The sequence below is a fragment of the Tyto alba genome, unplaced genomic scaffold, assembly GCF_018691265.1.
Source record: "Tyto alba isolate M040663 unplaced genomic scaffold, T.alba_DEE_v4.0 Super-Scaffold_6, whole genome shotgun sequence".
Classification (NCBI taxonomy): domain Eukaryota; kingdom Metazoa; phylum Chordata; class Aves; order Strigiformes; family Tytonidae; genus Tyto; species Tyto alba.
Window position 1 is genome coordinate 23,080,397 of NW_024881327.1, and position 27,679 is coordinate 23,108,075.

Consider the following 27,679-nt stretch of genomic DNA (forward strand, 5'->3'; position numbering starts at 1 on the left):
GGGGAGTCTCAACTTTAGCTTCTACAAGTACAGGACAAGTTACTGCAACTATTATCTTCTTTAGGGAAACAGTGATGGTAATGGCAGGATACATTGTAATCAGAATAGGGTAAAATCTTCAAATACTAAATAAACTTTCACTGCACATTACTGTTATCCATCCTCAGGGTGGATAGGGGGGTTATCTGCTCTGTTATTGGTTTTGTTTTTACACAACATGCCACCTTGGCTAACCTTAAATTTAGCATCACCATTTAAACATGCAGCAATAGCTAAGCATCTGTATTAAGTACAGTTAAGAAGAACCCAGAACAGATTGTTCTAATTAAAAACCCCAGAAGGTACGTTTCTAAGCTCATCATGATTCTTACTGGGAAGTAAATCTACAATTCTCCACAGCAGAGTGTTATTTTTCATTAAATATGTCAAATTAGACAATTCCAGGCTAGACTGCAAGCAATTCAGATTCATGGTTTCTATGATAACCCTATTTTCATTTCATGGTATTTATTTTAGGACAGTTTTTACTTTATGACAATCTTTAGTGTGAGAAAATAAATATCAAGTGAAATGTTATTCCCCAAAGATGAAATTTCCTGAATCAAAGACAGATATCTTTCTCGCTGTTCTTTTGCATTACTGTATATGGTACACACATTAAAATAAACTTTCATAAATTATTCCGCTTCAATTTTGACAAAGCCTCAGACTGAAGAGTTCTTACTGTAAGGTAATAAATAGTTCATCAGAAGATTGAAGAGAAAGTAAACACCAATGTTTTGTAATTGTACTATTTGAACATGTAGTATCAAATCATAAGACCCAAAAATGGTGGTTAGATTTGAAGTCTAACATTTCTGAGGAAGAGTAAAACTGATAAATGTACCGACAACTGGCTAAAAAATGTGCTACTGCAGTGAAAGATTCATACTGAATAACAGTCCAGGTTAACACTTAAAACATTTAATTTTGAAGTACAAAAAGAAGAGATATCCCTTCTGTTTCAAGAGTTAGTTTACTGAAAATGCCAGGCAAAGAAATAACTTAAAAGGCACTGAAGGTGATGCAAATGAGTTAAGAAAAGGTATCACAGGATTAAAGAGATGCTAAATGAGATGCTCAAAAGACAAAGGAAAGATGTTTCAAATGTTTCCTAAGGTGTTCCTAATGCACCTTGTTAGTATTAGAGTTGTTATACACAAATTATATTTTTGGTGATGCCTCAAGCCATTGCATTCCTGCCTGAAGCTCCATCTCTGTATAGAATGAGTAGCAGCAGCACTAGTATAGAAATCACTAGTGCTTTTATTTCTGCATCAGCTCGCTTTTGTTTCTGCTTCACTTAAACATTTTAGAGGGCACCTGGCATTAAATATTTCCATTTATCGCAGTGCTTCCATTAGCACAGGAGTGATAGCCTCCCATATGAAATAAAGCCTCCCAAAAAGCAGAAGACAGCTGACCTGGGGCTAGGACATGACTACCAACTTACTACCTCTGCCTTCCAAATGTTTCATCTTACCTTCCCTAGGTTATTTTTACCTGTTCTCTGCAGAAATCCTTCTCCTAGCCAAATGTTAAAATAACAGTAATTCCCATTACTGACTCCCTGCTCTCCTTAAGTATCATTTGGGTTCTTTTCCCCTTTTTACTCACCAAACTTACTTCCACCAAAAAATCCCAACACAAAAAGCAAAGCAGGATGTAATGATATTCTCAGGGGGGGCTAAACCCCACCCATTATACTGATTTGCACCCTTACTTTTGTTGGCAAAATAGCCATATGATATTTCCCAAAGAACCCTTAAAAATGGGTCTTTAAAGGAAACTATAAAATTTGATCAGCATGTGTGCAGTATTTCAGAACTCTCTTGTCACTTCCACATAGTTACCTTTTTCAGGGTGAGAAATTAACTGTGGATGTTCACTCAAATTAGGAAAAACAAAGCAAGGCAATACCACTTTTTCTATTAGTTTCTGTTACTTGGAGCACAAAAGGAACAATTCTCCATCAAGAAGTGTTACACATCTTTCAAGTACCTTCTCCATTTCTATTATTTCTTTTTGCACCCATTGCTTATTAGATTAAAAACAATGAGCAATGTAAATACTCTCTCAAACTGGGTATGTGCATGTTGTTCGGATATGAAGAGTCTGCAAACAGGTACAATATGCAAATATTGCTGAGAGGAAAATGGAGTTTATTTTTCTAGAAGTCTACGCTGTAGTAAAATACCACTTCACTGCCCCTTTACACAACACTGAAGTGCTCAGCTTATGATTTGTTATTTGATGCAACGGATTTTTATTCTGAAATTGAAGTTTACATGAAGGACATCTTCATGTACTATCCTAAGGCAGGACAACTCAACAAATCCCAAACAGACCACAAAGCTTATGCGAAGTGTGTATAATACTGAATAATAATAGTAATATTGAAACTTCTCACTGGTATTTTGTCAGGAATAGCCTGACAGCTATTTTTCTTACACCTTTCTACAAGACAGCTATAAGAAGACTGAAAGGAAATGATAGGAAACAGCCTCTTTCTTTTTTTTAAAAAAAAAAGAAATTTGTTCTGCATTCAGTGGTTTTACCCGTGTTTTGTGGTTTTTTTTATAATAATTGTTTATTAAGAAGCACACTACTAACATTAAGCATCTATCTACTCACTGGTTGCAAGGGCTGCTGAGAAAAGACAGGAAAACAAACCCACTATGCAGGCTGGCACAACAGCAAAAGGAGGAAGGGTGAGAGGGAGAGGGGAGAAAAAATGAAAAAAAGAACCCATAAAACTAAAAGAGCTAACTTGCTGTTTCCAGCAAGCCCACTCAAGCTGTTCTGGGAGCTTCATTAAGGGGAACAAGGCACAGCCCTTCCTGTTGATTTTTAACTTAGTGTAGTATTTCATAATTCAATGCAGTTAAGCCCCGGTAATACTCAATCTCAAATTTCATGAAGATGCAATTCTTAAAAGAAGTTTTCTTACTGACCATAAGCCTGCCTCATCATAACTGTAAAAACATGGAGTTACCTAACTCAAAGGTCTAAGAAAAATGATGTATGAACTTCTTTCCACATCTCACAACTATGAAAAGAGGACATACAGGAAATAACTCCAGTGGTCCTGCAAGACCAGTAACTTCACATAAGCATCTAACTCTACAAATAGTGAAGCATCACCTTCATAACAGGTCCCTCAAGTTTATTTTACCAAATCAGAAAGTAAGAAAAGAAAGCCAGCAGTACACTCACCAAGGGCAATGATGATCCATTTTCAAAATGCATCTTAAAAAAACCCCAACAGAATTCCAAGCACCGCAAAAGGCAAAAGAAAAAAAAAGTCAGAAGCACAGTTATGTGTCAGATTCAAATTATTCACATACAGATTAAAAATTAGCCATACGTACTATTGGTTAACTAATCTCTTTATTAAAGATGTCTATTTAAATTCACATAATACAGTTTACCTACAAGTAAACTGTAGGTAACCCAAACTCATAACACTTGTTCTGTCAAGAGCTTAGGGATTTAAGAAAATGCAATCTATAACTTCAAGTTTAGGATTTGGTCCTCATTCTGAGTAATTTTTTCAACTATTATTTATTATCTGACAGAGACTCAGAAACTGGGTTAATTCAATTACTATACACTTAGTAATACAACTAAATATATTTCCAAGTATATGTTTTGCTTTTATAGAAATATATACAGATGCATGTGAAGTTTTTAAGAACTTAACTTGTATGAAAAATCCCAAACATTTTTGAAATCAATCACTCCCCATTAATAAAACATGCACAAGAAAATCAGATATAATCGAAGTAAATGAATTTTGAAAAGGTAAGGACAAAATTAAGGTATTCTGCAAAATGTATTAACTAATGGCATTCTGCAAATTTCACTCACATTTCATCGGGTAACACAGGTCACCCTTTTTCTCCACTCTGCTCAGACATGAGAACGTTCCTATCTTACATTGCAACCACCATCCCATACAACACAACCAAGATCCTCTTTCTGACTCAATTCAGTTACTCTCTCAGTGCCTCTGCTGTTTTGCTGGACAAAATGGAAAGTCTTCTCTGCCCCACAATCATGCTGGAAAGTTTGATGCATTATCAGCTGAAGAGTATTTGGAACAGCCTTAAAGCTAAGAATCAATCAACCTTCGAGGAAGACCCTTCTCTTAAAGTTAGAAGTTTAAATCACTGGGGGCAAGAGTAGAGAAACACACAGACATCCAAGCTAACTGGAGAAAGGCCAGAGAGAAGAACAGCTGAAAGAAAAATTAAATTAGAAAGCAATTAAACTTAGACAAAAAAAACCCCTTTGTTTTACGGCTTCAGTTAGAAACAGGGGATACTTGGTTGTTTCTTTCCTTAAACAAAAATAACCTGCAAGTTATCCAATGAAAAATAGGATATTAAGTTTATTACCTCGGATAAGATGTAAGTGACATCATGATTAGATTGAGATGGGTAGTGATCTTTATTCAGATTCTAACAAAAGAAGCAAATTTTTGTTTATCAGCTATTTTTGGTTACATTGTTAAGGAAAGTTCTTTCTTAATATTTGTATTTTTTAACCATTATGTAAAGAACGTATAAGACCACATTATCCATGTTGGCATCAAGAAGCCATCAAATGAATTAGAGTAAGTTATAGACTTCATTAGAAATATGTAGATAAAAGCTAAATCTGGAAAAAATCTAAGGAAAAAAAATATGCTTATCTGCCAAAACATGAATTGTGAAAAATTTATGAACAAAAAAAAAAAAAAAAGCTTCTGTGTCAAGAAAAAAATCCATTAATTCAGAAAACCACTTATTTGAAATATTTTCTTACTTGTCGCATACAGAACAGTGATGGCAACGATCTGGTTTTACAAGATGGCATCTGTCACAGTATCTGATTGCTAAAGAAAAAAGTTCCAAGGTTAGATCTCAATGTACAGTTACACATTCTGATTCCTGAAGTCTGCGCAAAAGTAAATACTAGCAGCTTAGCCCAGCAGAAACCCCAGGAAAGCATTTCGGTATGATCAGAAGCAGTTGCAAATACTGAAACATTCTTTAAGTACTTGCAATGCTGAATCTAGCAGAGTGAACCCAAAAAGCTCAGTTTTTGCAATCTCTGCTGATCATGCTAATCATGTTTTTTTTCTCCGAAACCCCTCAGCTCTGCAAAACAACCAATGAACCAACAAAACCCACAAAACCCTCACTAGACTGGAAAACCTTTAAAGACTGTTCAACAATATAGCTATTTTAAACTATTATTGTAACAGCTTTAATTTACTACATGAGATTATCTCTTGGATTTGCTTAGCTAGCGGGCTTTCACAAACTTACAGTATCAGTGGGTTAAGATTAACTCTTAGTTTGGAAGAACTTTTGTTCTTGCAACTGAACAACCACCAAGTAAAAGAGTAACAGTTTCTCTTCTTAATGTCAGTGTGCAAACATTTAGCAAAGCATTGTGAATCCACTTTAAAATCCTAAATTGTATGCTGCAATCTATTTTCCAACAATTTTTCCACTGAATAAACATAGTTGCATAAAGCTACATTAAAGTTAAGCTCTTGGGTCACTTATTTTATGAAGTATGAAAACCACTTCTTCCTTACAATTAGTTTAGGTAGTACATCAAGACACCTGCCTTCAGTGGTCTCCTGAACACCTATTTACCTCCAGACATTGTCCGTGTATAGATAGGAAGATCCTTGGCTGCCCGTCTTAAGACTTCTTGCTGGGATTCACCTCTAGGCTCCCTCTCTAGGGATTCCTTGTCTGAATATGATAGATGAAACTGGAATAATTTTTAAAATCAAAGATATGTTATCAAATTTCAAGTTAAGTAAGTATCTGTAGAGATGTAAAGAGAAACATATATTCATTATATAAAGATGGATTAGTTGGTACAAGGTATTACAGCAAGTAACCCAGTGTTGCTAGGATGACTGATTTAGTTCATGACAACTAAAGACAAAATTTAAATTATTTCTGATTTGGTATTGATGCAACGCTGAATGCTTCCAGAAGTAATAAGTGACACTCTTCAAGAGAGGGATCAAGAACTTACCATTCCCTTGAAAGGTCAGTTAATTTACTTCTGTAATATTAAATATTATCTAGTGAATATAAGCTAGGGATATCAGTTTTTAACTACAAGAAAATATACTACTAGTAACAGCAGAAGAGATAGCTTTATTTCTCTTCCGGTGTCTGGCATTTTCCCTTTTCTTTGCCACTGGAGAGTTGTTCTCTTCATGTAGGTGTTAGGATGTGTTTTTACTTCAGAGATTGGCTGAGAGAAGGAAGAGATGGGTGCCCTGTATGGCAGAATAACCACGTCTTAACATTCCTATCTGAAAACACAACTTCTGCCACTGCCCAAAATGGTAATAACAAACATTGCTCTAGTAAGAGCAAAGAGGTTAAAAATTACTGAAAGAGACACATGGTATACATAAAGTAGTCCAAATCTCTTATAAAGTCCTTTGCGACACAGTGACACAGTCAGATTTGTCGCTATAGCTTCCAGAAGCAGGCAGATGCTGAAGTCTTTGGTATCTCTATCAGAGAAAGAGGATACAAAATCACCTCTGAAAGGAAAACTGTATTTGGCAGAAAGAGAGGCTGTTTCTAACCTATACTAGAAACATAAGCCCACTGCATAGCATTTATGTCTACAGAAAGGCTAGTCATTACAGCAATATTAATTTTTTTCCTAAATGGAAGCGATGCATGCAATAAAGCAGACAGAAACATACAGTTAGGAGCCTATTCTCACCTCCATAGAGAAGGCACCACTCTACCTTCCCAACAAAGCTCACAGTCTTCCAGCAGAGGCTGGAGGTTCACTGCTCATCATGAGTTTCTCAGGTTACCTTTATTTTCTTCCCTAGCAAGAATATACTCTTTCCAACACCTGAATGGATTTATATCAGGATATACAGTGTTTTCTAAGTGAAGAAACTTGTTTCAGAATACTTTTATCTTTTTTTAATGCTTCCTGTTTGATGTACACAGAGCTATTGCTCCACCATTTTGCATTGGTTCTAAGTCCACAAAACCTTCCTGCCTGGGAAATTATCTTCTCTCCCACCTTCATGCAACACATATATATATAGCTGGTACACACAGGTACAGAATGGCACACACTAAAGTGAAGTCCCTAAAAGTCTCTCAGAAACTGCAGCCAGAACTTTAGTGCTTTTCATACATGTAAAAAGTTGAAATCAGCTTAAAAAGAAATATATAGGCTCTGTGGTTTGCACCAGCTGCAGTATTAATGAAAACAAAATGCAAAAGCTTTATCTGTTTCTCGGTCTTCAAATGAGTATTTGCTATATTTGATAAGTCAGTTCTGTTAAATTGAAAATACATCTTTGTACATTTACAGACTTCATCCTAGAAACTGGAAGCCAAGCAGTAACTTAACATTACAAAATACTCTAATCAAATTTAAAAAAATATTGGTCTAGTAGATTAGGAAAAAAGACATGGAACAACGAAGATGTCACTGCCAGCAACATTGTGTAACTTCAAAGAACACAGAAACACCACACATTGCTTTCTATTACTCAACTTGCAATACTCTTAATTTCCCATTTGAAGTTCTTCAGTAGCATTGTATGATGGCTTTGGAATCCCACTATAATTACTAAGGTCTTGTCAAAATGTTTTGGAAGTCTTTTATTGGCATCAGCCCAGTGATTTGAAAATCCTTCTAATTATCGCTACAGTCACCATATATATGCATATATTTTGCTATGTAATTACCAAATGAAATAAGTTCTTAATTTATTTTGCTCCTCTCTGCCCTAAGCTGTAAGTAAAGACTGCAGTGTGAAATTCAGGGAAGATGCCAATTACTCTGAATTATCTACTTCTTTCCACATTACCTATCTTATTAGTGACTGAAAACTGTTCAGAAAAGAACCTCTGCACAACAGACAGTAGAAATCACAAGCTACTTATTTTGTGTTGGCATGGTAGTTATATGAGCTAGAGTTATGAGTCCACGCCGAAATAAGTATTGGTTTTGTGAATATTTCAAACTCCAGAGCAGCCACAGCTACCTCTTGACCTTAGAGGTAGCACTTACTGAAGACTGTGGGGTTTCCGTACAACGACAGGATAGAAAAGGCCAAAAAGTTGTGCTGGTTGTACCAAGCTGCATGGGGAGGATTTTCATCAAGGTTATTGATAGCTTTCTCTTTTTTTTTCAATGATAGAGAGAATGTGGAGTAATAAAAAACCCTAATACTGTACTAAAAGCAATTATCTTGAGGCTACATCATGTCGGACATGGTTTTGCATCTTAATATCCTCCAAGACAACCGGATCCTTCTTCTTTAACACTTCTATATTAGGGGGACTTAGACTTGGGGAATATATTTACTCAGATCTCTTTTCCATGCAGCTGTTCTATACCAGGTCCCTTCCTGCTTAGCCAGACGTGGCTTCCCAGCGTCAGCTTACTTGTTGTGCGCTCAAGCCACAACCCCCAAGTTCCTTCAAACCAAAACAGATGGGGAAGAAGATTTAATTCGGAGGACAACAGACAGATGCTGACAGGCAATATAACTCTTGAACAGCAGGAAATATTTTTTTTTTCCCACATAAAAGTATTATATTCCCATGCAAAGATTTAAGCTGCTAGTTCAGATAACTCTCATTTGTCAAGTGGAGAGGGTTTTTTTCTTCTGAATATAATAAATATTATATAATTTTAAAAATATGTGGAAAATACCTTTAAAACTTAGAGAAAGTGTAATTGTTTTTTTTTTTTTTGTCTTGGTCATTATGAGTTTGCAATCTGACTTACTCCTATTAAGAAGCTGTAACTACCATTTGTATTTTTCTACACAGTGTAAAACTACATGAGATCAGAATCTAAATTATTCAAATACTACAAAATCAGGCATTTGACTAGGCTATTTCAGAAACAAAAGTTAAGTTTATCTTACTTCTTTTGAAGGATTCATTGGTAGCGTAAAGATTGTTTTCCAATATGACCAGACGAACAGCATGAAAAATATGTGGTAAGCAACCAGGCACACAACTAAAATCAAAAAGGAACAGAATTAATACATACAGACCAGTGATATTATAGTACTTACAAACAGATGCTGTACGTATCACAGATAGTTACTCTAACAGATGTAAATACAAAGGGCTCTGCAAAAGCTTTGCAAAAAAAATACTGCACTGCAACTTTACATGAAACAAATACAGACTGTGTGGGGAAAGTCATGATACAGGCTGGCTACATATATTACAAAAGTTTGAGGGGAACAGTTAACAGCCTATTAGACCCCCATAATTATTTAGCAAGCACTCTCCCTTTATGCATTTGTTAAATCCTATTTAACTGATGCATCTCTGCTTTTTAGCTTTATAAACCATGTTGCTAGCCATGCAAAAAAAAAAAAAAAACAAACATAAAAACACCAACACCACCCAAAAGGAACTATAGCTACCTAAACAGTGACTAAAACGAGGAGAGTCTTTGAGTGGATATGCATATGATACCTAAGCAGTAACCATAACCAGTTCATTTGTTCTGCTAGATTTTGAGGAGGGAGGACAGTAGGGTGGTTTTTAAAAACCTACAGGTTCTTTAAATTCATATGTTCATTCACTACTTTATATACCTCACAGCCAGTGATTTATTCTTAGATTTCTTTAATATATACCAGTCAACATTTACCATGCTGAGTTGTTTTACTAGAATATAGAAGGTAACATTAACTTTTCCACAGAGCCTGACATGGATGGATGGATAGGGGTTTCCACGTACTAAGTAATTCACTACAGTAAATTGTAAAACCAAAACTTGTATCCCCTGATTAACTTGCTCTAACGCACAAGAAAGTATTTCCCTGGATTTTTCTTCCTCGGGCAGAGAAGCAGCAAAAAAAGGACAACTAGGACAGCAATGGTGAAAAAATATTCTTTCCCTGCTGTACAGATGAACTCAGATCATAGAAGATCAAGGTTATATGGAAGCTACACAATCAAGTAGACTTCAAGGAACTTCTATAAATCCGTAAGATCATCAGAAAACATCATAAAGGGAAACTTGTGTGCTTTCACTACACAATCTGAAATACTGCCCTCATATAGTTAGCCCATGTTTTTATATATGTAATGCTATGCAGTGCTAGAGAATTTTCCATCACACATGCATAATAGTGTGCATAAGTTCAGGAACTGTAGCCTAGCATGTTCTTGTTTTTTGTAATTTTGCCTCAAAAGTAACACTGAATAACTGTTAAAGCTTGCTTGCTCAAAAAAGCAGCAAATTCAGTAAATATTTACTCTTATTCACTAGGCAGTTAAAACATAATAACCAAAAGCTAAGAAAATCTGAGAAGCAACACTGTACAAAGCTTTTGGGATGACAGGGGAAAAGAGCCATATGCCGTCTATAAACTAAAAAAAGTCTCATCAGTATAAGTATATAGAACTGGACTCTACATCAAGCACAACACACTAAATGACCATCTTGTTACTGCACAAGCATCTAGTGGGAACATGTCCACATTTCCATCAGAGCATTTCTATCAAGTCTAAAAAATCCTGATTTACTCAAACAAAATCAGTGTTTTTTTAAACAACTGTATATTCATGGCATAAAATAAGGACAAGGTAGGGCAAGTTACATCAGTTCTGTAAACACTATGCATTTACTAATCTGCATCTATAATTTACTGGTGTGAGAATAACAACTGTGATTGATAAAAAAGTCTTTTTTTTTTTTTTTTAATGTATGAAAAAGGGATTACTTTTAGCCTAAAGACATTATCCCATATTTCCCCTTTAAAATCTGCACAAGACTTCAGCTCTTCTTGCTTGCTCTTGCACCTCAGTTCTCCAACCTGGCCCAGATCCTGACTGGTCATTCCTCCCAGGTTCCCTGTACCGCGGTGGGGACCCTGGGCTATCCAGCTGCAATACTGGGTCTGTGGGTGTTAAGAGTCCGACACAAGAACCTCAGCTCCCTTGAGACAGAAAAAGAAGAGCTCTCCCCAGCTCCCCAGGCAGAAATCCTTCTATTTTACACCTTTTCATAAAAATAAAATAAACTAAAATAATAATAATTAAAAAAAAAAAAAAACAAACCCCAAAACAAATGGCATATCCCTTGCTTGAAGGCAACCTGTTTACAAATAACTAGCATAGCTAGAGCTGCCTGTAGTAGGGTTGAGCCTCATTTGCCCAGTTTTCACCCCTGAAAACACTCAGGGCAGAAGTACAGCCAGGGTAAATTCCTCCTGACTGGCTGAAGCTTACCAAGGCTTTCAGCTGCTAAAAATATGGAAATTTAATGTTCCCCAGTGCATTTTGCTGAGAATTCTGATGTGCTTTGTGAGGAATGGCTAACAATACACTTGTTTCCCCCCCACACACTATGGAGCAGCAAGAAACCGCAATTATTTCAAAGTCTGCAGGCACTTAAATCTGCAGATATGCTTATGCATTATGGGAGGAAAGATCACTAAGCTGAAAAAAGTTTCTCAAGCAAATGTTTCTTAATTGGCAAACACTCTTTTTAAGTGAGTGAGTTGTCAACAGCCTAATAAAACCTGCTGGAACTACACAAACATAATAAACATACAGTTCATCTCCTAAGCCCCAAGCCCTTCCTGCAAAAGCTCTGCAGCCCCATACTTTACACTTCTATGTTGTGCTGTAGTATTAAAATAGCATCTGGAAAAGCAATCTAAACATGCTATGGCCTCAGGGTAGGAAGTCTAATGACAGCTAATCAGGCAGTTTTATTATCTTCTGAAAAGGTTACGTATCTGAAAGATTCTGTTTCTTCAAAGACACTGGCTAAAAAGAAAATGCAGAAAAAATTCACCTCCTATTTAAGTATGCTGCACTCTGCACAAACACCTTGCTCATCTTTAGAAGTCCTGGTTTCACAAGAGCTTTATCTTTTATGAATAAAAATCTTTAAAACCAGAATACAAGGATGATTTTAGTTGATACTTCAAGAAAGCCAGTAAGAAGAGTAAAGAGTTCTAATTTTTCTCATCTCTATTTGGAACGGCCGAAGCAGTATTTAGGAACAGCAGGATAATAAAATGAGCTGAGGAACACAAAAAAATACAGTTATTTAAAACAGGCTAGATCTGTAACTCAATTCTACTAGAAAACTACTATAATACCCTGCCATATGAATTCTACTTATAAACAGATAATAAAAATCTTACCTTTTTCTCCAATATTTGTCATTGTCACTGAAAAATGAGAAAAAAGGAAAGAATAAAAATGATGTTTAAACGATGTAACTGAGTATTTTAAACTTCTGTTTTTCAAACAAAGAGGGAAGAGTAATCATCAAGTCACATAATATCAAGCACTTATGCTGTGTCCATTCATCATAAGAATAGGTAGACAGTGCCAATCACTTATAAGGTTTTTCAACTCCCGCTCCTAGGTTCAGTTCCTGGGAACTATCACCTCCATATACCTCAAGTTGCCCAAGTTTAACCTGAGAAAACTAAAGAACAGTTATTTCTTTAACTGTGGTTATACGGGTTTTATTGTTTATGTATTTTCTGTTCTTCAGGCAGAGGTGTCAAGACTCCAGAACTGGTTTTGCCAGCAATACTCAGTGATAACTTTGATCTCCAAGGCATAAAAATCAGACAGACAAAAGTTGTATTTCCTTTAAGGAACTGCCCACAGATTACAGGATTTGGGGATAGTAAGAGTAAAAAAGGCCCAAGTGTGTCAGGCATGGAGAGAAGTACACAGGTATTATGTATTATATATTCCACTCTTGGTCACATTATTTAACAAAAATAGCCACCCAACAACAGATAGATCAGAAACTCCCAGGTGATCAAAACCTCATGGTGCTCTTCCCTTTCCACCCAAACCACTCCACTGCACATTTATCCATCCCAATTAAGCAGTCTACAAACTGTAATATACTGGCACCTATGACTGTAAGCAAGAGGACAGTAGCTACACAGATCTCTCATCTGCTCTTGTTTTCCCAATAAAAATGGCTGCACAAGGATGGTCTTCAAACAGCAGGCACACGGCTACTCCTACCAAAAGGCCAAGCAGCCATGCCATCCTACTCTGATGTATTAAAATTTGGCTTGTTGATAGAGTGAAAGTTGCTATTTAAATAGAACTTGCACAAAGCACGGATGTACCATGGGACCAGTGCTGCTCAACAACATAACTAATGCTCTGGAAGAGTGAACACTCATCAAGTTTACAGATGACACCATCCTGGGGACACCAGCTGGTACGCTCGTGTGCAGGACTGCCATCCAACACGACCCTTACGTAATTCAGCAAGGGCAAAGGCAAAGTCCTGCACCTGTAAGGGAACAACCCCCTGCATTGACACAGCCTGGGGACTGTGGGGCTGGAGCAGCTCTGTGGAAGAGGCCGTGGGGGTGCTGGTGGGCAGCGACCTGACATTGAGCTGGTAGCACCTGGGCAAGCAGAGAGGGCCACCAGCCTCTGGGGCTGCAGCAGCAGGGACGCGGGCAGTCAGTCAAGGGAAGGGATTATCCCCCTCTACACAGCACTTGGATCATATCCAGAACATTGCCCCCAGCTCTGGCTCCCCAATACAACAAAGATGCAAGTTTAGGGGAGGGTAACCAAGCTGGTAGGGACAGGATCACTCATCCTATGAGCAGAGGCTTGTAAGGAACTGAAGGAATTGATGCCTCAAGCACTCCTCGACCCAGAAAGCCTGAAGAACAAGCTGTGGCCTTTGTGATCAGTCTAAGGAATACTGCGCTGGGAAGCGCCGAGTGTATTGAAGGATGCATGGCTTCACTACCTTGCAGTTACACTGCCAAATTCCTTAGATAAGCCTCAAAGGAGGGAAACATGGGCTGAGTGAAACCATATCTTCAGGTTAAAAGACTGGCAAAAGAAATAAATAACCAGCACCAGAATGACCTAAGCAAAAACTAAGGAAAAAATATGGCAGGAGGGCAGTGAGCATAACCACCAACTGAATTGGACAAAGGGTGTAGCCCATTCCCCCTCAATTCCAGCCTTTCCTCACCTCTCATTGAAATGAGTTCATGGAATACCTGCCTCTCATTGTCTAGTATGCTAATCAGTGATAACTATGAACTTAAAAGGCAACAGAGAACTTTGCTCTGTGTACACCCACCACCCAAGATAACTGGACCTGAGTCAATGCTGAAACCTGGGTGATGAACCAGACTCTTTTCCTCTCTCTCCTTCTGTCCTTTCCTCTCCTTTTCTTTCCTTTCTTATAGATTTATCAATAAGATACCATACTGCTTACTATCCTTTTATAAGTTTAAGTTGTTTCTACCACAGGTAAAACATTTTAACCAGTCGTTTGGTGTTGTTTAATCTTAATTTAGCCCAAGGGGATCACAGAACCTTTACAACTCCCTGGGCTCCCAGTCCGGGTTGTAACAAGGCTGCACAGCCAGGGCTTGTTCAGCCTGGAAAAAACATGGCTTTGGGAGGACCTCACAGGACCTCCAGGGAAGCACTGAGGAGGTAGAGTTGAGCTCTTCATAATGGTGCAGAGTGGGAAGACACAGGCCAGTAAGTATAAATTGAAATGAGAGGATCGGATTTGATACAAGGAAAAAACCATTTCTACCATGGGAACAGTCCACCAGTGGAGCAAGTTGTCCAGACATGTTGTACAGTCTCCACCTCCATAGCTTCTGAAGACAACCAGATAAAACCCTGAACAACATGGTCTGACCTCACACCTAACCCTGCACTAACTAGGAGCTTGGACTAGATAAGCTTAGGTCCTCTCAAACATGAAATATTCCACAATTTCATAATTATACAATAGGTCTATTAGTATGGAAATTTGACTATGGCTCTACTAAAATGAGTGTCTACCTTATCTGAGGGAAAACAGTAAATAACCATGTTTACGGAGTTCTTCACAAAAAACTGAAGGACACCACAGAACTTGCATAAACGACTATAAAGAAGACTCTATTCTGCCCTCAGTGTTCAAATTCAGCTAAGAGAAATCTTTATATCTTAATAAGCTAAATATCCATTTAGACAACTGCTAGATTGAAGCTGAGCAGACACACATACACACTTGAGTCTGAGGAGCAGAGATGTGGCAGTACAAGAACCGTAAAACGGTAGTAAACAGCCATCCACCAGTAAAAAAATAAAAGACATCTTTAGAGCTGATGTGTAATTTAGAAGTGCTGGAGCTCTCAGATTAGGATAAACTAGCCACTATTCAAATTCTGATTTTCTTTTTTCACTTGGTATGGTCAGCAAGGTGTGCAGAAATTTTGCCAGTCTTCTTAGAATAACTACTCTCTGATAATTAAAAAGCCATAGCCAAGTGTATATTGCAGAATCACCAGTTTCAAACTAAAATCTCCTTAACCAACCCTTCACAATGATTTGTTGTATTTTTCTCTCCTAACAAGGGAATGGCATAGAACATTGCTGTGAAAGCAGCTGTCATCTTTTTTTTCCCCTTAACCTTGAATAAACTGTATTAATTAGCATGTTTGAGACTTTTAACTTCTCCACATGTTTGTAAGTAAAGGACCAACACAACTAATAAATCCAAATTTAGTAATTTCTACCCGATGGCAAACCTACAGCTTTTTAAAATTTCTGCCCACCTCCGTGACAAAATGCACTCCTCAGAGTCTGCATGTGCTTGCTGGACTGCTTTTCAGCCTTTGTGATATCTAGCTTTGAAGCCAGTGATCCTGACAGTCAGGAGCTGCAGACCACAAAGGCTAAAACGTAAGTGCCCAAAGATGTCCAGTTAATCCAAGCAGAGTGAGAACCAGGTTTTTTGGATACATCTTGTCATTTTAATCTCTGTTACCACCTGAGTATAACTCAGTGTTATTTCATACACTCCTGAGTTGCAGCCATTGTAAGAGACTGAAGTAGAAGAGTCAAGGCTGAAGAGAGATGACAGTATCTTCAATCTTACCATGCTTTTTCTCCACACTTACTGCAACTGGTGTTTACGAGGAGACTGGCTGTGCTGCTCAACAAACATCCCCTCAGATGCTGACACAGAAGAATACACAAGATATCCAATAACCTGAAGCTTTTCACAAAGTAAAGCACTGCTCCTTATGCTTATGTCTTTTTAAATTACCTTTGAATGGAAGTATAATGTGTGGGAAAGTAATGGACAGGCATCTGCAATACCACAGGACAAGGGAGGAAATAAGGGTTTGGGTTTTTTTTTGCTTTGGTCGTTTTTGGGGTTTTTTTGCACAAATGTGACAGATTTGACCAGCAGGGGTGTAAACAAAAAAAAAAAAAAAAAAAAGGCAAACAAACCACAAACCAAACAACCCACTCTTACAAATCAAACTCTCTCTCAAACTTCTCATAAAAATTAAATTTTCTCTTGTAGAATGACCACAATACAAAGACTTCTTAAGGTAACCATAAGATGCTTATAATTCTAAAATCATACTATGTAAGTGCATGGAAAATCTTTTCTAACATGAAAAAACCCTCTAATTTTGGATTTTTATCAAAGAAACGTTGGCTGTTTTCTCTACCTTCTGAACAGCACACATGATATACTTATTTAAACCAAATTTTATATTTTTTTCAGTAGATTCAGTGATACAAGTTTGCTATCTTATTCAGTAGTATTTGATCATATAGTCTTCTGTGTTTCGTTTATACCAGTCTTTCTAGCAGTTTTCTCATTTCTCTTCCAAGGGTTCATTGCTGGTAATGCACAGAAAAGTAGGTCAGACTGTGCATCCTGTCATTAATAAATATCAGCTTAAATGCGGCAAATTCACTTCCTGGTAGTCAAACAGCACACAAAAAAAAAGGTTAAGAAGCATTTATGCTTACAATGACTAAAATAAATACCAAGGACGCATCAGTCCCAACCATTAAGCAATTTCTACAGTGTGGGAGAAAACAGGGTAAAAACCTTTGAGAAAGGAATGGAATGATACTCCCGTATATTCAGAGACAGAAGTAATTATAAAACCATGACCTGCCTCCCAGAAGTCATTAAAAAGTTACAGCTCTGCCCTCCTGAGATACCGCAGGGGCCAATTTCATTAAGGATCAGCCTTCCACTGCTAAAGTGTCAGGATGCCATTTACAGTTTAGTACGAGCAGACTATCACATAATTAGAAACTCTCTGTTTCATTACACAGCTTGCAGACAGTGCTCATCAGAATTAGGGATCAGGTTGGGACATATGCAGGACTTTGGCCAATGTAGATGCCAATTTTCTGAGCCAGAAACATCATTCCCTGCTTACCCTGAGCCACAGGCAGCCAGAAACAGAAACAGCTCATTCAGAAGTCAATGCTGCTAAACAGCCTGTGCTTGCAAAAAACAACAGTCACTGAGGACAGAAAGTTGTGTTACAAATGGTAGGAAAAAGTCCAGGATGGAAAGGACACCCAGAGAAGCCTGGGGAATTTATCCCACACTTGCTGGTAGCCTTCCTCGCTGGGAGGAAGCCGTGCAGCGCTGGGAACGCTGCCTTGGCAAGCAAAGGGGCATCACGGTATCTCAAAACTGCCTGCTACAACTCCATCACTGAATTAGTTTACTGAGAAGCCACATTGCTAGGCACTTTGCACTGGGTCAGACCTTAATTCAGTGATAGAAATGGATTTCCCATTTCTTGTATTACGGCTCATTTTCTCTAGAAATCTTTCTTCTCACTCACCCATGAAGAAATTAAGCAGCCATCCATCTCCATGTAGCTAGAGACATGGCAAGACACATTGCTACCACAAAACCCGAAAGATTTTGGAAGATAAAATTAGTGTAAAAAATTGCATTGGTTTTCTAACATTAAATTTTGCTTGACTTCTAAACCAAAAATCAAAGTTTTTGAACGGTAAATGTAATGGTTAGATTAAAAAAAAAAAAAAAAATTATTGGAGAAAGCAATTAAATTTTAAAGCTTTTATGGAAGCGGATATACAAAATCTTGCTTCCATATTTTATGTACATTTTTAAAATATTTAAAACTTTGAAATGGGAAAATAAGATACATCTGATTCAGAGACTCTGCAGCCACGTCTATAAATAGCTGTTTCTCTCAAACTTTTATACAGTTTAACATCTTGGATCTGATTCACAAAACTAAGTACATATTTTATCTTTATAGCATATTTGAAGCTGCAAAACAGTGATCTATAGATGTAGTTTAACTCAGCTCTCTGTACTCATAAAAGTGTTTTATAGTTGTGACAAGTGTTCTATCCTTGTCTGCAGTAATCCTTTAGAAAAAAAATCAGCGCTTACAATAAAAACTACCTCTTTGCCAGAGAGAGCAGTGATTTGCCTTGATTCAAAGTGACAAGGTGGAAACTTTGCCACCAGTGCTTTGCTTTAGGACAAAAGTAATAGAAATAATTCTGGAAAATTTAAAGTTGTCACAAATAGTCATCAGTAACCCATACATTTGAATTTGACAGTATTTGTGAATGTTTTGGTAAATTGATCTGAACCCTGTGCCCATCGAACTACATCACTGTCCACCTACCCAGCAGCAAGGTGCTATCTGATATCGTTTTAGGTAAGGTCACAAACCCATTGATTTTGATTTGAGTATGCCCAAGAATTGATCTAACTTTCATCTTTACAAACTTCCCATTTACTTTCCAAGTCACAAGGACTATCTGAAGAGTGAAGATTATTTCTACAGAAGTGATATGATCAGATCCTGTTTAGCAAACAAAGAGTATACCTTGACAAATACATCTATTCAAGCTATTATATAACAAGCAGTGTTAAATCTTTAACTGAAAACACAATCTTATCTAATAATTCTATCTTCACCACAGACCTTATGTTTTCAACTTAAAAGCTGTGACTTAAATTTCAAGGCACAAAACATACAGGTAGCACACTAGGCACTACACAGAGAGATAACCAGTCATACTTAACACATACTTCAATTCCATTTCAGAAATGGAAAATGGCAGCTGCCTCTGAAAGTCTGAGAAAGAAATCAAATCAAATTTAAAAAACGCACAGGAGTACTGCTGGCTGAAATTCAGAAACAAATTTTACTTCAGCTGACAGTTTTGAAACTTCTCTGAAAGTAACCAGGGATCTCAGATGAGGAAAAAATGTGGTGTTTGCAAAATACGGTATAAAAATATAAATCTGCTTTGACGGAAGTCCTTTGCTACCTTAGTAGCCAATGTATAGACAGGGTATTTAACTTGTATTTGACAACAGCCAAATGCAATGTTACAATGTACTTGTATTTCTATAGCCAAATGTAAGCTGTAGATGATTACAAGACATAAGCAGTGAGTACCATAAATGCTTTGATCTATCCGGAGAACATACTGAGCAAAGGGCTCAAATCCAGCTGACCAAATCTTGGGCCTCACTTATTTTTCTTTCTTTCTTTTTTTTTTTTTTTTTTATGCATTCAGCTTCTATCTTTGTATTTTCTGCCGCTTCTGATCCCCTGATGACACTGTGCCATGCCTACAGGGCACGCATTAATTCTGCCTCTAAACTGTGATGAATTAAGCAGATTTTTACCCTGCTATAATTCCATTCCACTGATGTTACACAGAGTGAAAAACCTCAATTCAGCACTAATCAATCTGATCCTCCAGCAGAAATCTTTCATGACCATTAACATCTTTAGCAGCTGGATGTCATTCCATGTTTTTCTGTTCCATACTGAAGGTAGTTGTGGACAGATCCTACTCCAAAAACAAAGATAGAGTTTATGAGCTCTCCTGACTCTACTACTGATGTCTTGCTGTCCCCCTCTTCAACTGTGCTGAAGTCCCTTGTTCTTTTCCAAATCAGGCAAACCACTCACCAGGTGGTTGGAGTAATGCCTCCCTTTCCCTTCACCGAAGATGTCAGGAAATGCTTATTGATCATTTCTATGTTCCACGGCAAATCTATTTTCCTTCTTCAAAGTTACAAGTTCAAGCCACATTTTCTGACAGGATTCCCTGAGCCAGAGCATTATCTTTAGAATTAAAATCAGTGACACGTAAAAATCAGTCAAAACTGAACATACAGAATGGATTTCTATTTATTGGATAACCCTTTCATCAACACAGCTGATATTTTCACTAAAAATATCTGTCACAGAACTGTCAAAGCTTCACACTTTCCTTCTTATATGGAACTCCAAATTACAAACTGGCAAGAAAACAAAACAAAAAAAAAGGGAAAAAAAAAAAAAAGAGGGGAGGGGACGGAAGGGATCTCAACATCTGAGTTTGTCAAGAGCATTTCTGACAAATAGCTATCAGAAACTGCAAATAACTACTGGTTCTGCCTTACCCAAAGCATGGCGTGGATAACTACTCTAAGTCCCTTATACTTCTACTAACCCAAGTTAGATACACTTAAGAAGGAAGACATAAGAATAATTATTTTCTTCGCATACAGTTTACTGAATTCAATACATACTTTCTGAGTACAGACACATGGATGCAGGAGCTGGGAGAAATATTTCTGTTTGCACTTCATGTTACTGTTGTTCCATATGTCCTAAGTTGAAATTTCAGTAGCTTCAGCTATCGAAGTCCAGTGTACTCATTGTACATTGCCTCATCTTTTTTAGAGGAGGAACAATAATTCTGTAACCCTCAGATTTTCATAAACACACTCAAACTTTTTTAAGGGAAGGAATACTTAAAGGCTCATTAATTTTAAACACAAAGGAAGTTATCTGGGGGAAAAAAAAAAAACTACTACTGCCAGACAGGGGTTGTGAGATGACAGTGCTAGCAAAATCAAGACAATGGAACTGGTTTAGAGAGAAGCAATTTTTAGTTAAGGTGCTTTAAACCCAATTCATCTACACATTCAATTCCAGTATTCTATAACCAGCATGAAGAAGATAACCATTTGCTAGTGTTCAATACCTTTTCTCCTTCTTAAAGGTTAAAGCAGGGTGAGCACTTAAGTGAATCCACCAATAAAAGAGACAGAACTCTAGACATGGTAATACTACAGTTAAAAGTTGTGGATTCCTTTCTCTGTTTTTAAAACCTTGTTTCCAAAATGTTACTCAATAATGTAACTACTCAGCTTTACCCATGAAAGGGATCATCCCAGTAGACTTTTTCTTAAAAAAAAAAAAAAATTAAAATAATGTCCCTCCTACAACATTCTGGTGAAATCACAAAAAACATTCAAAATACATTTGAGACAGTTTCTCATTACTGAAAGCTCAAATAAACCACTTAAAACTGTGCAAAGTCCTTGCAAAGTCCTACTGCACAATGGTTAATGCTGTTCCCTGTACATTGTTGTCATCATCAATGACAGTAAAGGCAGTAAAATAAGCAGCTAAATACGCCCTTTAGCAGTCAGTGCTGCAGGATTAAAAGATGCACTGAGTAGACAGGCTGGCTTCAAAGCGCTGAAATGCTTACAGTCTTTTCCTGCTGTTGGCTTTCGTTCTGAGTTGTTAGCTATTCCTTCTGTTGTTTACACTAAATATTCATTAGTAAGACAAGACATAAGTTTATTTTATCTTAATATGCCAAAAACAAGGGAAAACATCCAGATATAGATAAAAGATGGAATTAGCAGAAGTCGCAGACAACTATTATGCTGAATTCAAAACTATGAAGCCAGGCAGAATGGGGAAGGGAGGATGGTGGTGGGGTAAACAAAAAAAAAAAAAAAAAAAAAAAAAAAATCACCTTTGTCCATAGAGAGGAATTCAGTAAAAGATGTTTTAGCAGAGCCCCAGGATTCCCTCTTCCTCCCCTTGTATTGCTGACCTCTTCCTCTGAGCAGTTCTCAAGGAATTATGGTACCATAGCTCATAGTTTGAAGCAAGTTTCAAGCATGCCATTTCCTTAAGAGGTACCTGTTTTCAGGTAAGTTAAAACTCAATCTTTCTCTGTTATACAGAATTACACAGAAGAAAAAATACAGTAGATCAAACAGTAGTGCCTGAATCAAGCCTACTGTACTGTGTAAGCATCATGGAGCTGTGTAGATCAGGACAGATGTTAACTATAGGGTCTCTTTCCCCTGAAACACACTTGCCCTCCTCGTGTCAGCTTACAGCTCCACTTTCCAGGCTCCCTTAGTCACCTTCTCCCACAACCTTCCAGACAATTTGCTTTCTTGCGCTGGAGGTAGACACTTCAGTCTTCCTCTCGTGAGGGCACAGCAACTCAAGTCCCAATTTCTAATTGAAGGGCAGCAATTAAAAGTAACAGATTTGAATGCTATTAGTGAGAAAAAGATGCAAAAAGCCCACCTCCACTACAGGACTCACACCAAGTCTTGATACCACCCTCCAAAACAGAGGTGCTAGGCCTGGCAATCATTTTTTGCTTTATGTCTCAACTGCTCAACCAAGTAGCTGCAGGCAAAGATTTTATCACAGTCTACAGTTAGAAAAATTTTTTTAAGAAGATTCCATAATTAGGTACCAGACTGCTGAGATTTTCAACACGAACAGCTGAAGTCTGGCAAAGTTATATAGGTATATAAACGCACTCAGCTTGAGTTGGGTATTTTCCTTGAGCTGCTGTTCCTTAAACAGACGCTAAATGACCAACGGCCACTATGAATCTCACCTACAGCAAAGGGGAAAGAGGATACAACTGCTAATTTGTACTCCTTTGTGCCATTATTATAATACTGTTCATGAAACATCAGTACACCGTACATTAAATTATTTTCTACAAGATATACTGCAACACAAACTTAAATTAATTCAAGTAAGCCTAGCGAGGTGGTCGTTTAATGAATCCTTCTGACTCGACTATTCAAATTCGCACACTCAGATCACACTCAGCCTCCAGTATATGATTAATTATTTGCCTAACACTAGGGAAGAGCCAAGGTGCATGGCCAGGATGACTTCCGAATGCATCGCAGGCTGCGGATGCCTAAGGCGGGCCAAGAAGTTGTGACAGCCGGGCATTTTCTAGATGACTGAAGAGTGGCGCGGGCAGACTCGGGGATTTTCTGTTCCCTCTTCCATGTTAGCTGACAGAAAACACTGGCTTTACAAATATGTATGTACGCGTGCTGTCACGCAGAGGGAAAGCAAAGGGACCGCTAACTTTGCTCTTGCTGCCGGCCCAGGGACTCTCCAGGTCCCGCGCTTCAGGGCCGGGGTGCCACACGCTGTGCACGCCACGGGAGGAAAACTCACGCCCATGAGAAGCCCGGGGGGAGGGACGGCCGGACCACGGCCGGATCGTGGGGGGGGGGGGGGCGGACGGACGGACGGACGGACACCGGGCTGCGGGGTGGGTCGCGCCTCCAGCGCATCCCAGCGCACGCTGCGGCGCGGCCCCGGCCCCGGCCCCGGCCCCGGCCCCGGCCCGCGGGCGTGGCGGCGGCGGCCAGGGGCGGCCCCGGCAAACGCCAGATAACGCCTCCGCCTCGGCCCCCGCCGTCCCGGTGGTCGCGGGCGGCCGCGCTCCCCCGGCCCGGGCAGGGGCGGCGGCGCCCACCCCCGTCCCGCGGGAGCCCGTCGGCGCCCCCCCCGGCCCCGCCGCGGCGGCACTCACGGAGGCAGAGCTGGGTGACATAGGCGTAGTAGGACCAGCAGAGGATGCTGGAGATGAAGAGCACCGGCACCCAGTAGAGCAGCCGCTGGCAGCGCCGCCGCACGCCGCCCCAAGCGCCCGCCGCTCCGGCTGGCGGCGGCGGCGCTGCCGCCATCTTCCCGCACCTCATCCCGGCCGGCCGCTCGCTCCGGGGGCCCGGGCCCCGGCCGCGCACCCCGCCGGCGCCCGCCCCGGCCCCTCCCTCCCGCGCTGACAGGGCTCTGGGGCAGGGCCGCTCCTCCCACCGCCCGCCGCTCCCCCCCCGGGCAGGGCGGTTTGGTGGGGGGGGGGGCGGGGAAGGGCCGCCCGAGAGGCCACCGCGTCCCCGCGGGGTCCGGCCGCTGCGGGCCTGGCAGCGGAGGGGACGCACCCGGTGTGTGTGTGTGGGGGGGGGAACGGGATGCGCTCCCTTAAAGTTTGGGGCCGGGCCACGGCGCGGCTTAGCTGGTGACAGGATGAGTTACGCGCCTCGGGCTGCCGGCACGTGCAGGAGCGTTTGGGCGTTACGTGGCTGGAGGCGCCGATGACGTCTGCCCCCGTGCAACGCCCGGCGCCGCTTCCTCCGGCTTTTCCGCCTCCGAACCAGTGATCCCGGCCCGCCCTCGGAGATGACTGTTAAAGCGTTTAAGGTTCACGCGGGGCGCTGACTCGCCCGGCGGTAGCGTTTGCACGGAATGAGGTAGCAGCGTCGCAGGCGGGCGCGCCACGGCCGCGGGCGAGGGCCCGTGGGAGGCCGCGGTGGCCGGGCCGGCGCTCGGCAGAGGTTCGGCCGAGGGAAAGGGGGCGGAGGGTTGGGGCTGAGTCGCTGTTTCCCAAAAGGGCTTGACGCTACGGCCATCGTGATGATGATACCCGTGAGCTAAGATTATTAGAAAGTAGGTATTTGTGGAATGGGATGATGAAGATCAGTTTAAGTTGTTTCAACTGTTGTGCTGCTGAATGAATACGGATCTTTTGAGGAGTAGTTAGAATACCTGTAGGATGAGGAACTCATAAATAATCTTACTTGAGACGGTTCGGCCTCGTAATAGCAGGTGCAAAGAAACATAAGGAAGCTGCAAATTAGCAACAAAACCGGACCAGGCCAGCCTTGGAGGACAAAATGTACGTGACCACAGGATTGAGTTTGCGCAGAAGTAAGGGTCAACTGGTAAACGCAGTGAAGACTACGAGCCTTCATCGAAAGACCCTCGACAACCACCTAAAGACTCCACCAGTCTTGTGCAAGAGACATTAACACATGCTAATGAGTTCCTGGAAGAGTTAGGAATATGATAAAGATCTTATAAAAATGCAATGAATATGTATGATTAAGGTGGTATAAATGCTTGTTAATTTTGTTTTCACACACACACATTAGGAGGAGCCATCCTCTGTGTGTCTGGCGCTGTAGTAAAGAATGCCTGCTTTCTAAAACTCCAAAATTGAATCTTGGAGAGTGAATTAATTACTGCTTTCCAGTAACAATGAAACGCTTGAGAAGTGTCATCGTAAACCCAGGCTGTGCTGCAGGACGTCCGCCCCAATTGTTGCTGAGTTCCAGAACTGGAAATGCCCAGTGCGGCCCGTAGTATTTCCACAATCTGCTCTCGGAGTCTCTCAGGGCATCGGCATGGTGGGTAGGGAAGAGCTGGTCGATTAAAATGTATTTGGACTTGGAAGAAAGACTTGCATAATGTCACACACAGGAGACTACGCGTGAAGCCAAGTAATCGCAACCTGGAAGGCATATGGCTGCCATTGATTAAAAACAGGCTGCGAGAGAGGAAAAGAATAGAGAAAATAAAACAAAAACAATAGTAGGTGTGCTGCCAGGTTCCAGCACAGTTGTTAGCATGTTCATTGGAGAGACAGTAAAAGAAGTTGACCGTGTGGCTCCAGTGGTTTTATGTAATGTGAAATCATGCACCCCTCATTATTGTAAGAATAGGCTGAAGAATTTCAGTTAGCCATGGTGAACCTGGTGAATGAGCAATACAGAATGAGGTATCAAGAGGAATATTACGTATCCCATGGCAGCAAATTTTCTTTAGCTATTCAAGAAAAAGACTCGTATATTGTTGTGAATGGCTCAGTGAAACCATCTCCGCAAAGTATAGTCATTCTAGAACAGAAATTAACAAACTATGATGCCATCGAAGATTGGAATATAATAGCTTAATTCTGCATGATGAGGAATTATGTGTTATACATAAAAAAGGTAGAGATACAGTGAATGGTATGAAAAAACTAGATTTGATATTCCTGCATACTGTATTTCACAAAAAAAGAGGAAGGGGACCAAGCCCAATGTGACATAGACAATAAAGCCATTCTATTTTACCTGTAGTTAATTATGCAAATCATCACTGAGACCAACATCTTAATAGACCATTTAAAGGATTTGACTTTGGTATGTTTAATGAAAACATACATGGTTATTCAAAACAGATTTTAGAAGTATAAGAAACAAAATCGCCCCTGCTTGAAGGCATACCCCATGCTTTACTGGCAAAAGTTAAAAGAAATGAAGGCAATTTAATTAATTTGATGGAAATAGCTGGCAGTGAGCTCTCTTGGGTACAGAGGAGAACACATCTAATGTGATGTCTGTTTCCAGGGACACGCGGCTGTGCAATGAGAAGTTAGCAGCTGGAAACTGTATGTGTAAGGGCAAATTAGTTTTTGCATCGTACTTGGGGGCTATGAAAAGCTTTCTCCTACAAACCGTTTTAAAATGCTGCGTGTGATATGGGACTTACTAACAACAAAACATGCCAGGGAATCATAGTAAAGAGTAGAGAAGACTTCTTGACGTAGTAATTCATTCTTTGAAATAATAGTTATTATACAAAATTATGTATATAGAGAGGTGGCAGTTTGCCAGAGATGTGGGAATAAGAAGCTGATGTGTTACAAAGACCTCAAATTATATCATACAGTTTCTCGTCAGAGGCTTTTTATTACTCCTTCATGGAAATGGGCTTCTGTAATGGAGTACTTTTCCATGACCATTTCTCCATGGCCGGTGCCAACCTCCTCAGATTCCACAATAATCAGAATTTTGTTATTTAGTATGATAATTGTATTAATAATAATTACTATAGCATACTCTTTATTAGAGCTGCAGAAACATGGTCATTCTGGTTCAAAACTAGGCTGTCTAGTAAAATGAACAGGCAAACCTCACTTTACTGTAGCTGGGACAAAAAAGCCTGCCTTGACTGATATTCCCAATTACCTTGGAGCATTCTTTGGTCAGAAAGCTGTAATGAATCCCTTGCACTTGCCCTTGCACTCGTGGCTTCTCTGCATGGGCGTGGGCTCTCTTGCTCCCCTCCATGCCCACGGCTCCTTTCTATTCCCTCCACGGCTCTCACCACTCTCCAGGTGGGTCATGAGAGACCCTTCCTTCTGTGCCTTTCCTCCTCCTCTCCTTCTGTGGTACAACCTGCAGAAATTTTAGGTAGCAGCAGGACAACTCAAGAGAGAGCATATTCAAGGGAGCAATGGCATTATGGTAAAAGTAACTCCTGGGATAATCTAAACCATTGGGTATTCATGGACAGATTTCCCAAATGACTGTACTCGGGCAGCATCTCTCTACAAAGAGAGAGGTTGCTTGGGGCACAGTTTATTGATGCTTGTGTGACGTTCAAAAAAAAAATACAGGAAACAAAGGTAATTTAGTGGCTTTTCTTCTTGTCAGGAGCTAGGGTTTGAGGAGGAGGCTTGAGTGTTTGGCAAATTGAAACACAGTGTTCTTGTCATAGGTGATACCACTCAGCTTTTCCCCTCTGGTAAGATATATGCAAGGTATTGCTGGTGGATATTTTAAAAAAGTGTCTCTTCTGGCATACATTTCTAACATCACCATGTCTGACTAATCTCTGTGTCAGGCTGTGCAACTCAGGTAGCATGAATGGATGTTACCAGAACCGCTCTGCAGCTTTGGGGCTGCCCATCCTCCTGCCCAGCCACAGCCCGGGGACCCAGCATCTCCATCCCAGGCCAGTGCACATGGCTGCACTTCAGCAGCACCTCTGTATAGGACTCACACCCGTACCAACAGCCAAGTTGCCTTCTCCCCTTCAGCTGCCAGGGCTGAGGCTCGCCAGAGAAAGCACACCCCCCCC

General features: G+C 40.0%; 1 protein-coding gene across 2 annotated transcripts in view; it reads right to left on the minus strand.

The window, feature by feature from the left end:
- Positions 1–26,168, minus strand: part of ZDHHC2 (zinc finger DHHC-type palmitoyltransferase 2) — a 39,959-nt gene extending 13,791 nt beyond the window's left edge. Inside the window, exons 1-7 of one of the 2 annotated variants that reach the window (XM_042808227.1) lie at positions 23,526–23,620; positions 21,690–21,859; positions 12,233–12,259; positions 8,978–9,072; positions 5,691–5,811; positions 4,849–4,918; positions 3,256–3,288 (exon numbers count right to left, since the gene is read on the minus strand). In XM_042808227.1, the coding sequence (XP_042664161.1) occupies positions 3,256–3,288; positions 4,849–4,918; positions 5,691–5,811; positions 8,978–9,072; positions 12,233–12,259; positions 21,690–21,699 (356 nt within the window). In that variant the 5' untranslated portion in view covers positions 21,700–21,859; positions 23,526–23,620. Of the gene's footprint in view, positions 1–3,255; positions 3,289–4,848; positions 4,919–5,690; positions 5,812–8,977; positions 9,073–12,232; positions 12,260–21,689; positions 21,860–23,525 lie in introns of both variants that reach the window. The other variant, XM_032999216.2, reaches the window with a different exon arrangement.
- Between the last annotated feature and the right edge of the window lie 1,511 nt (positions 26,169–27,679).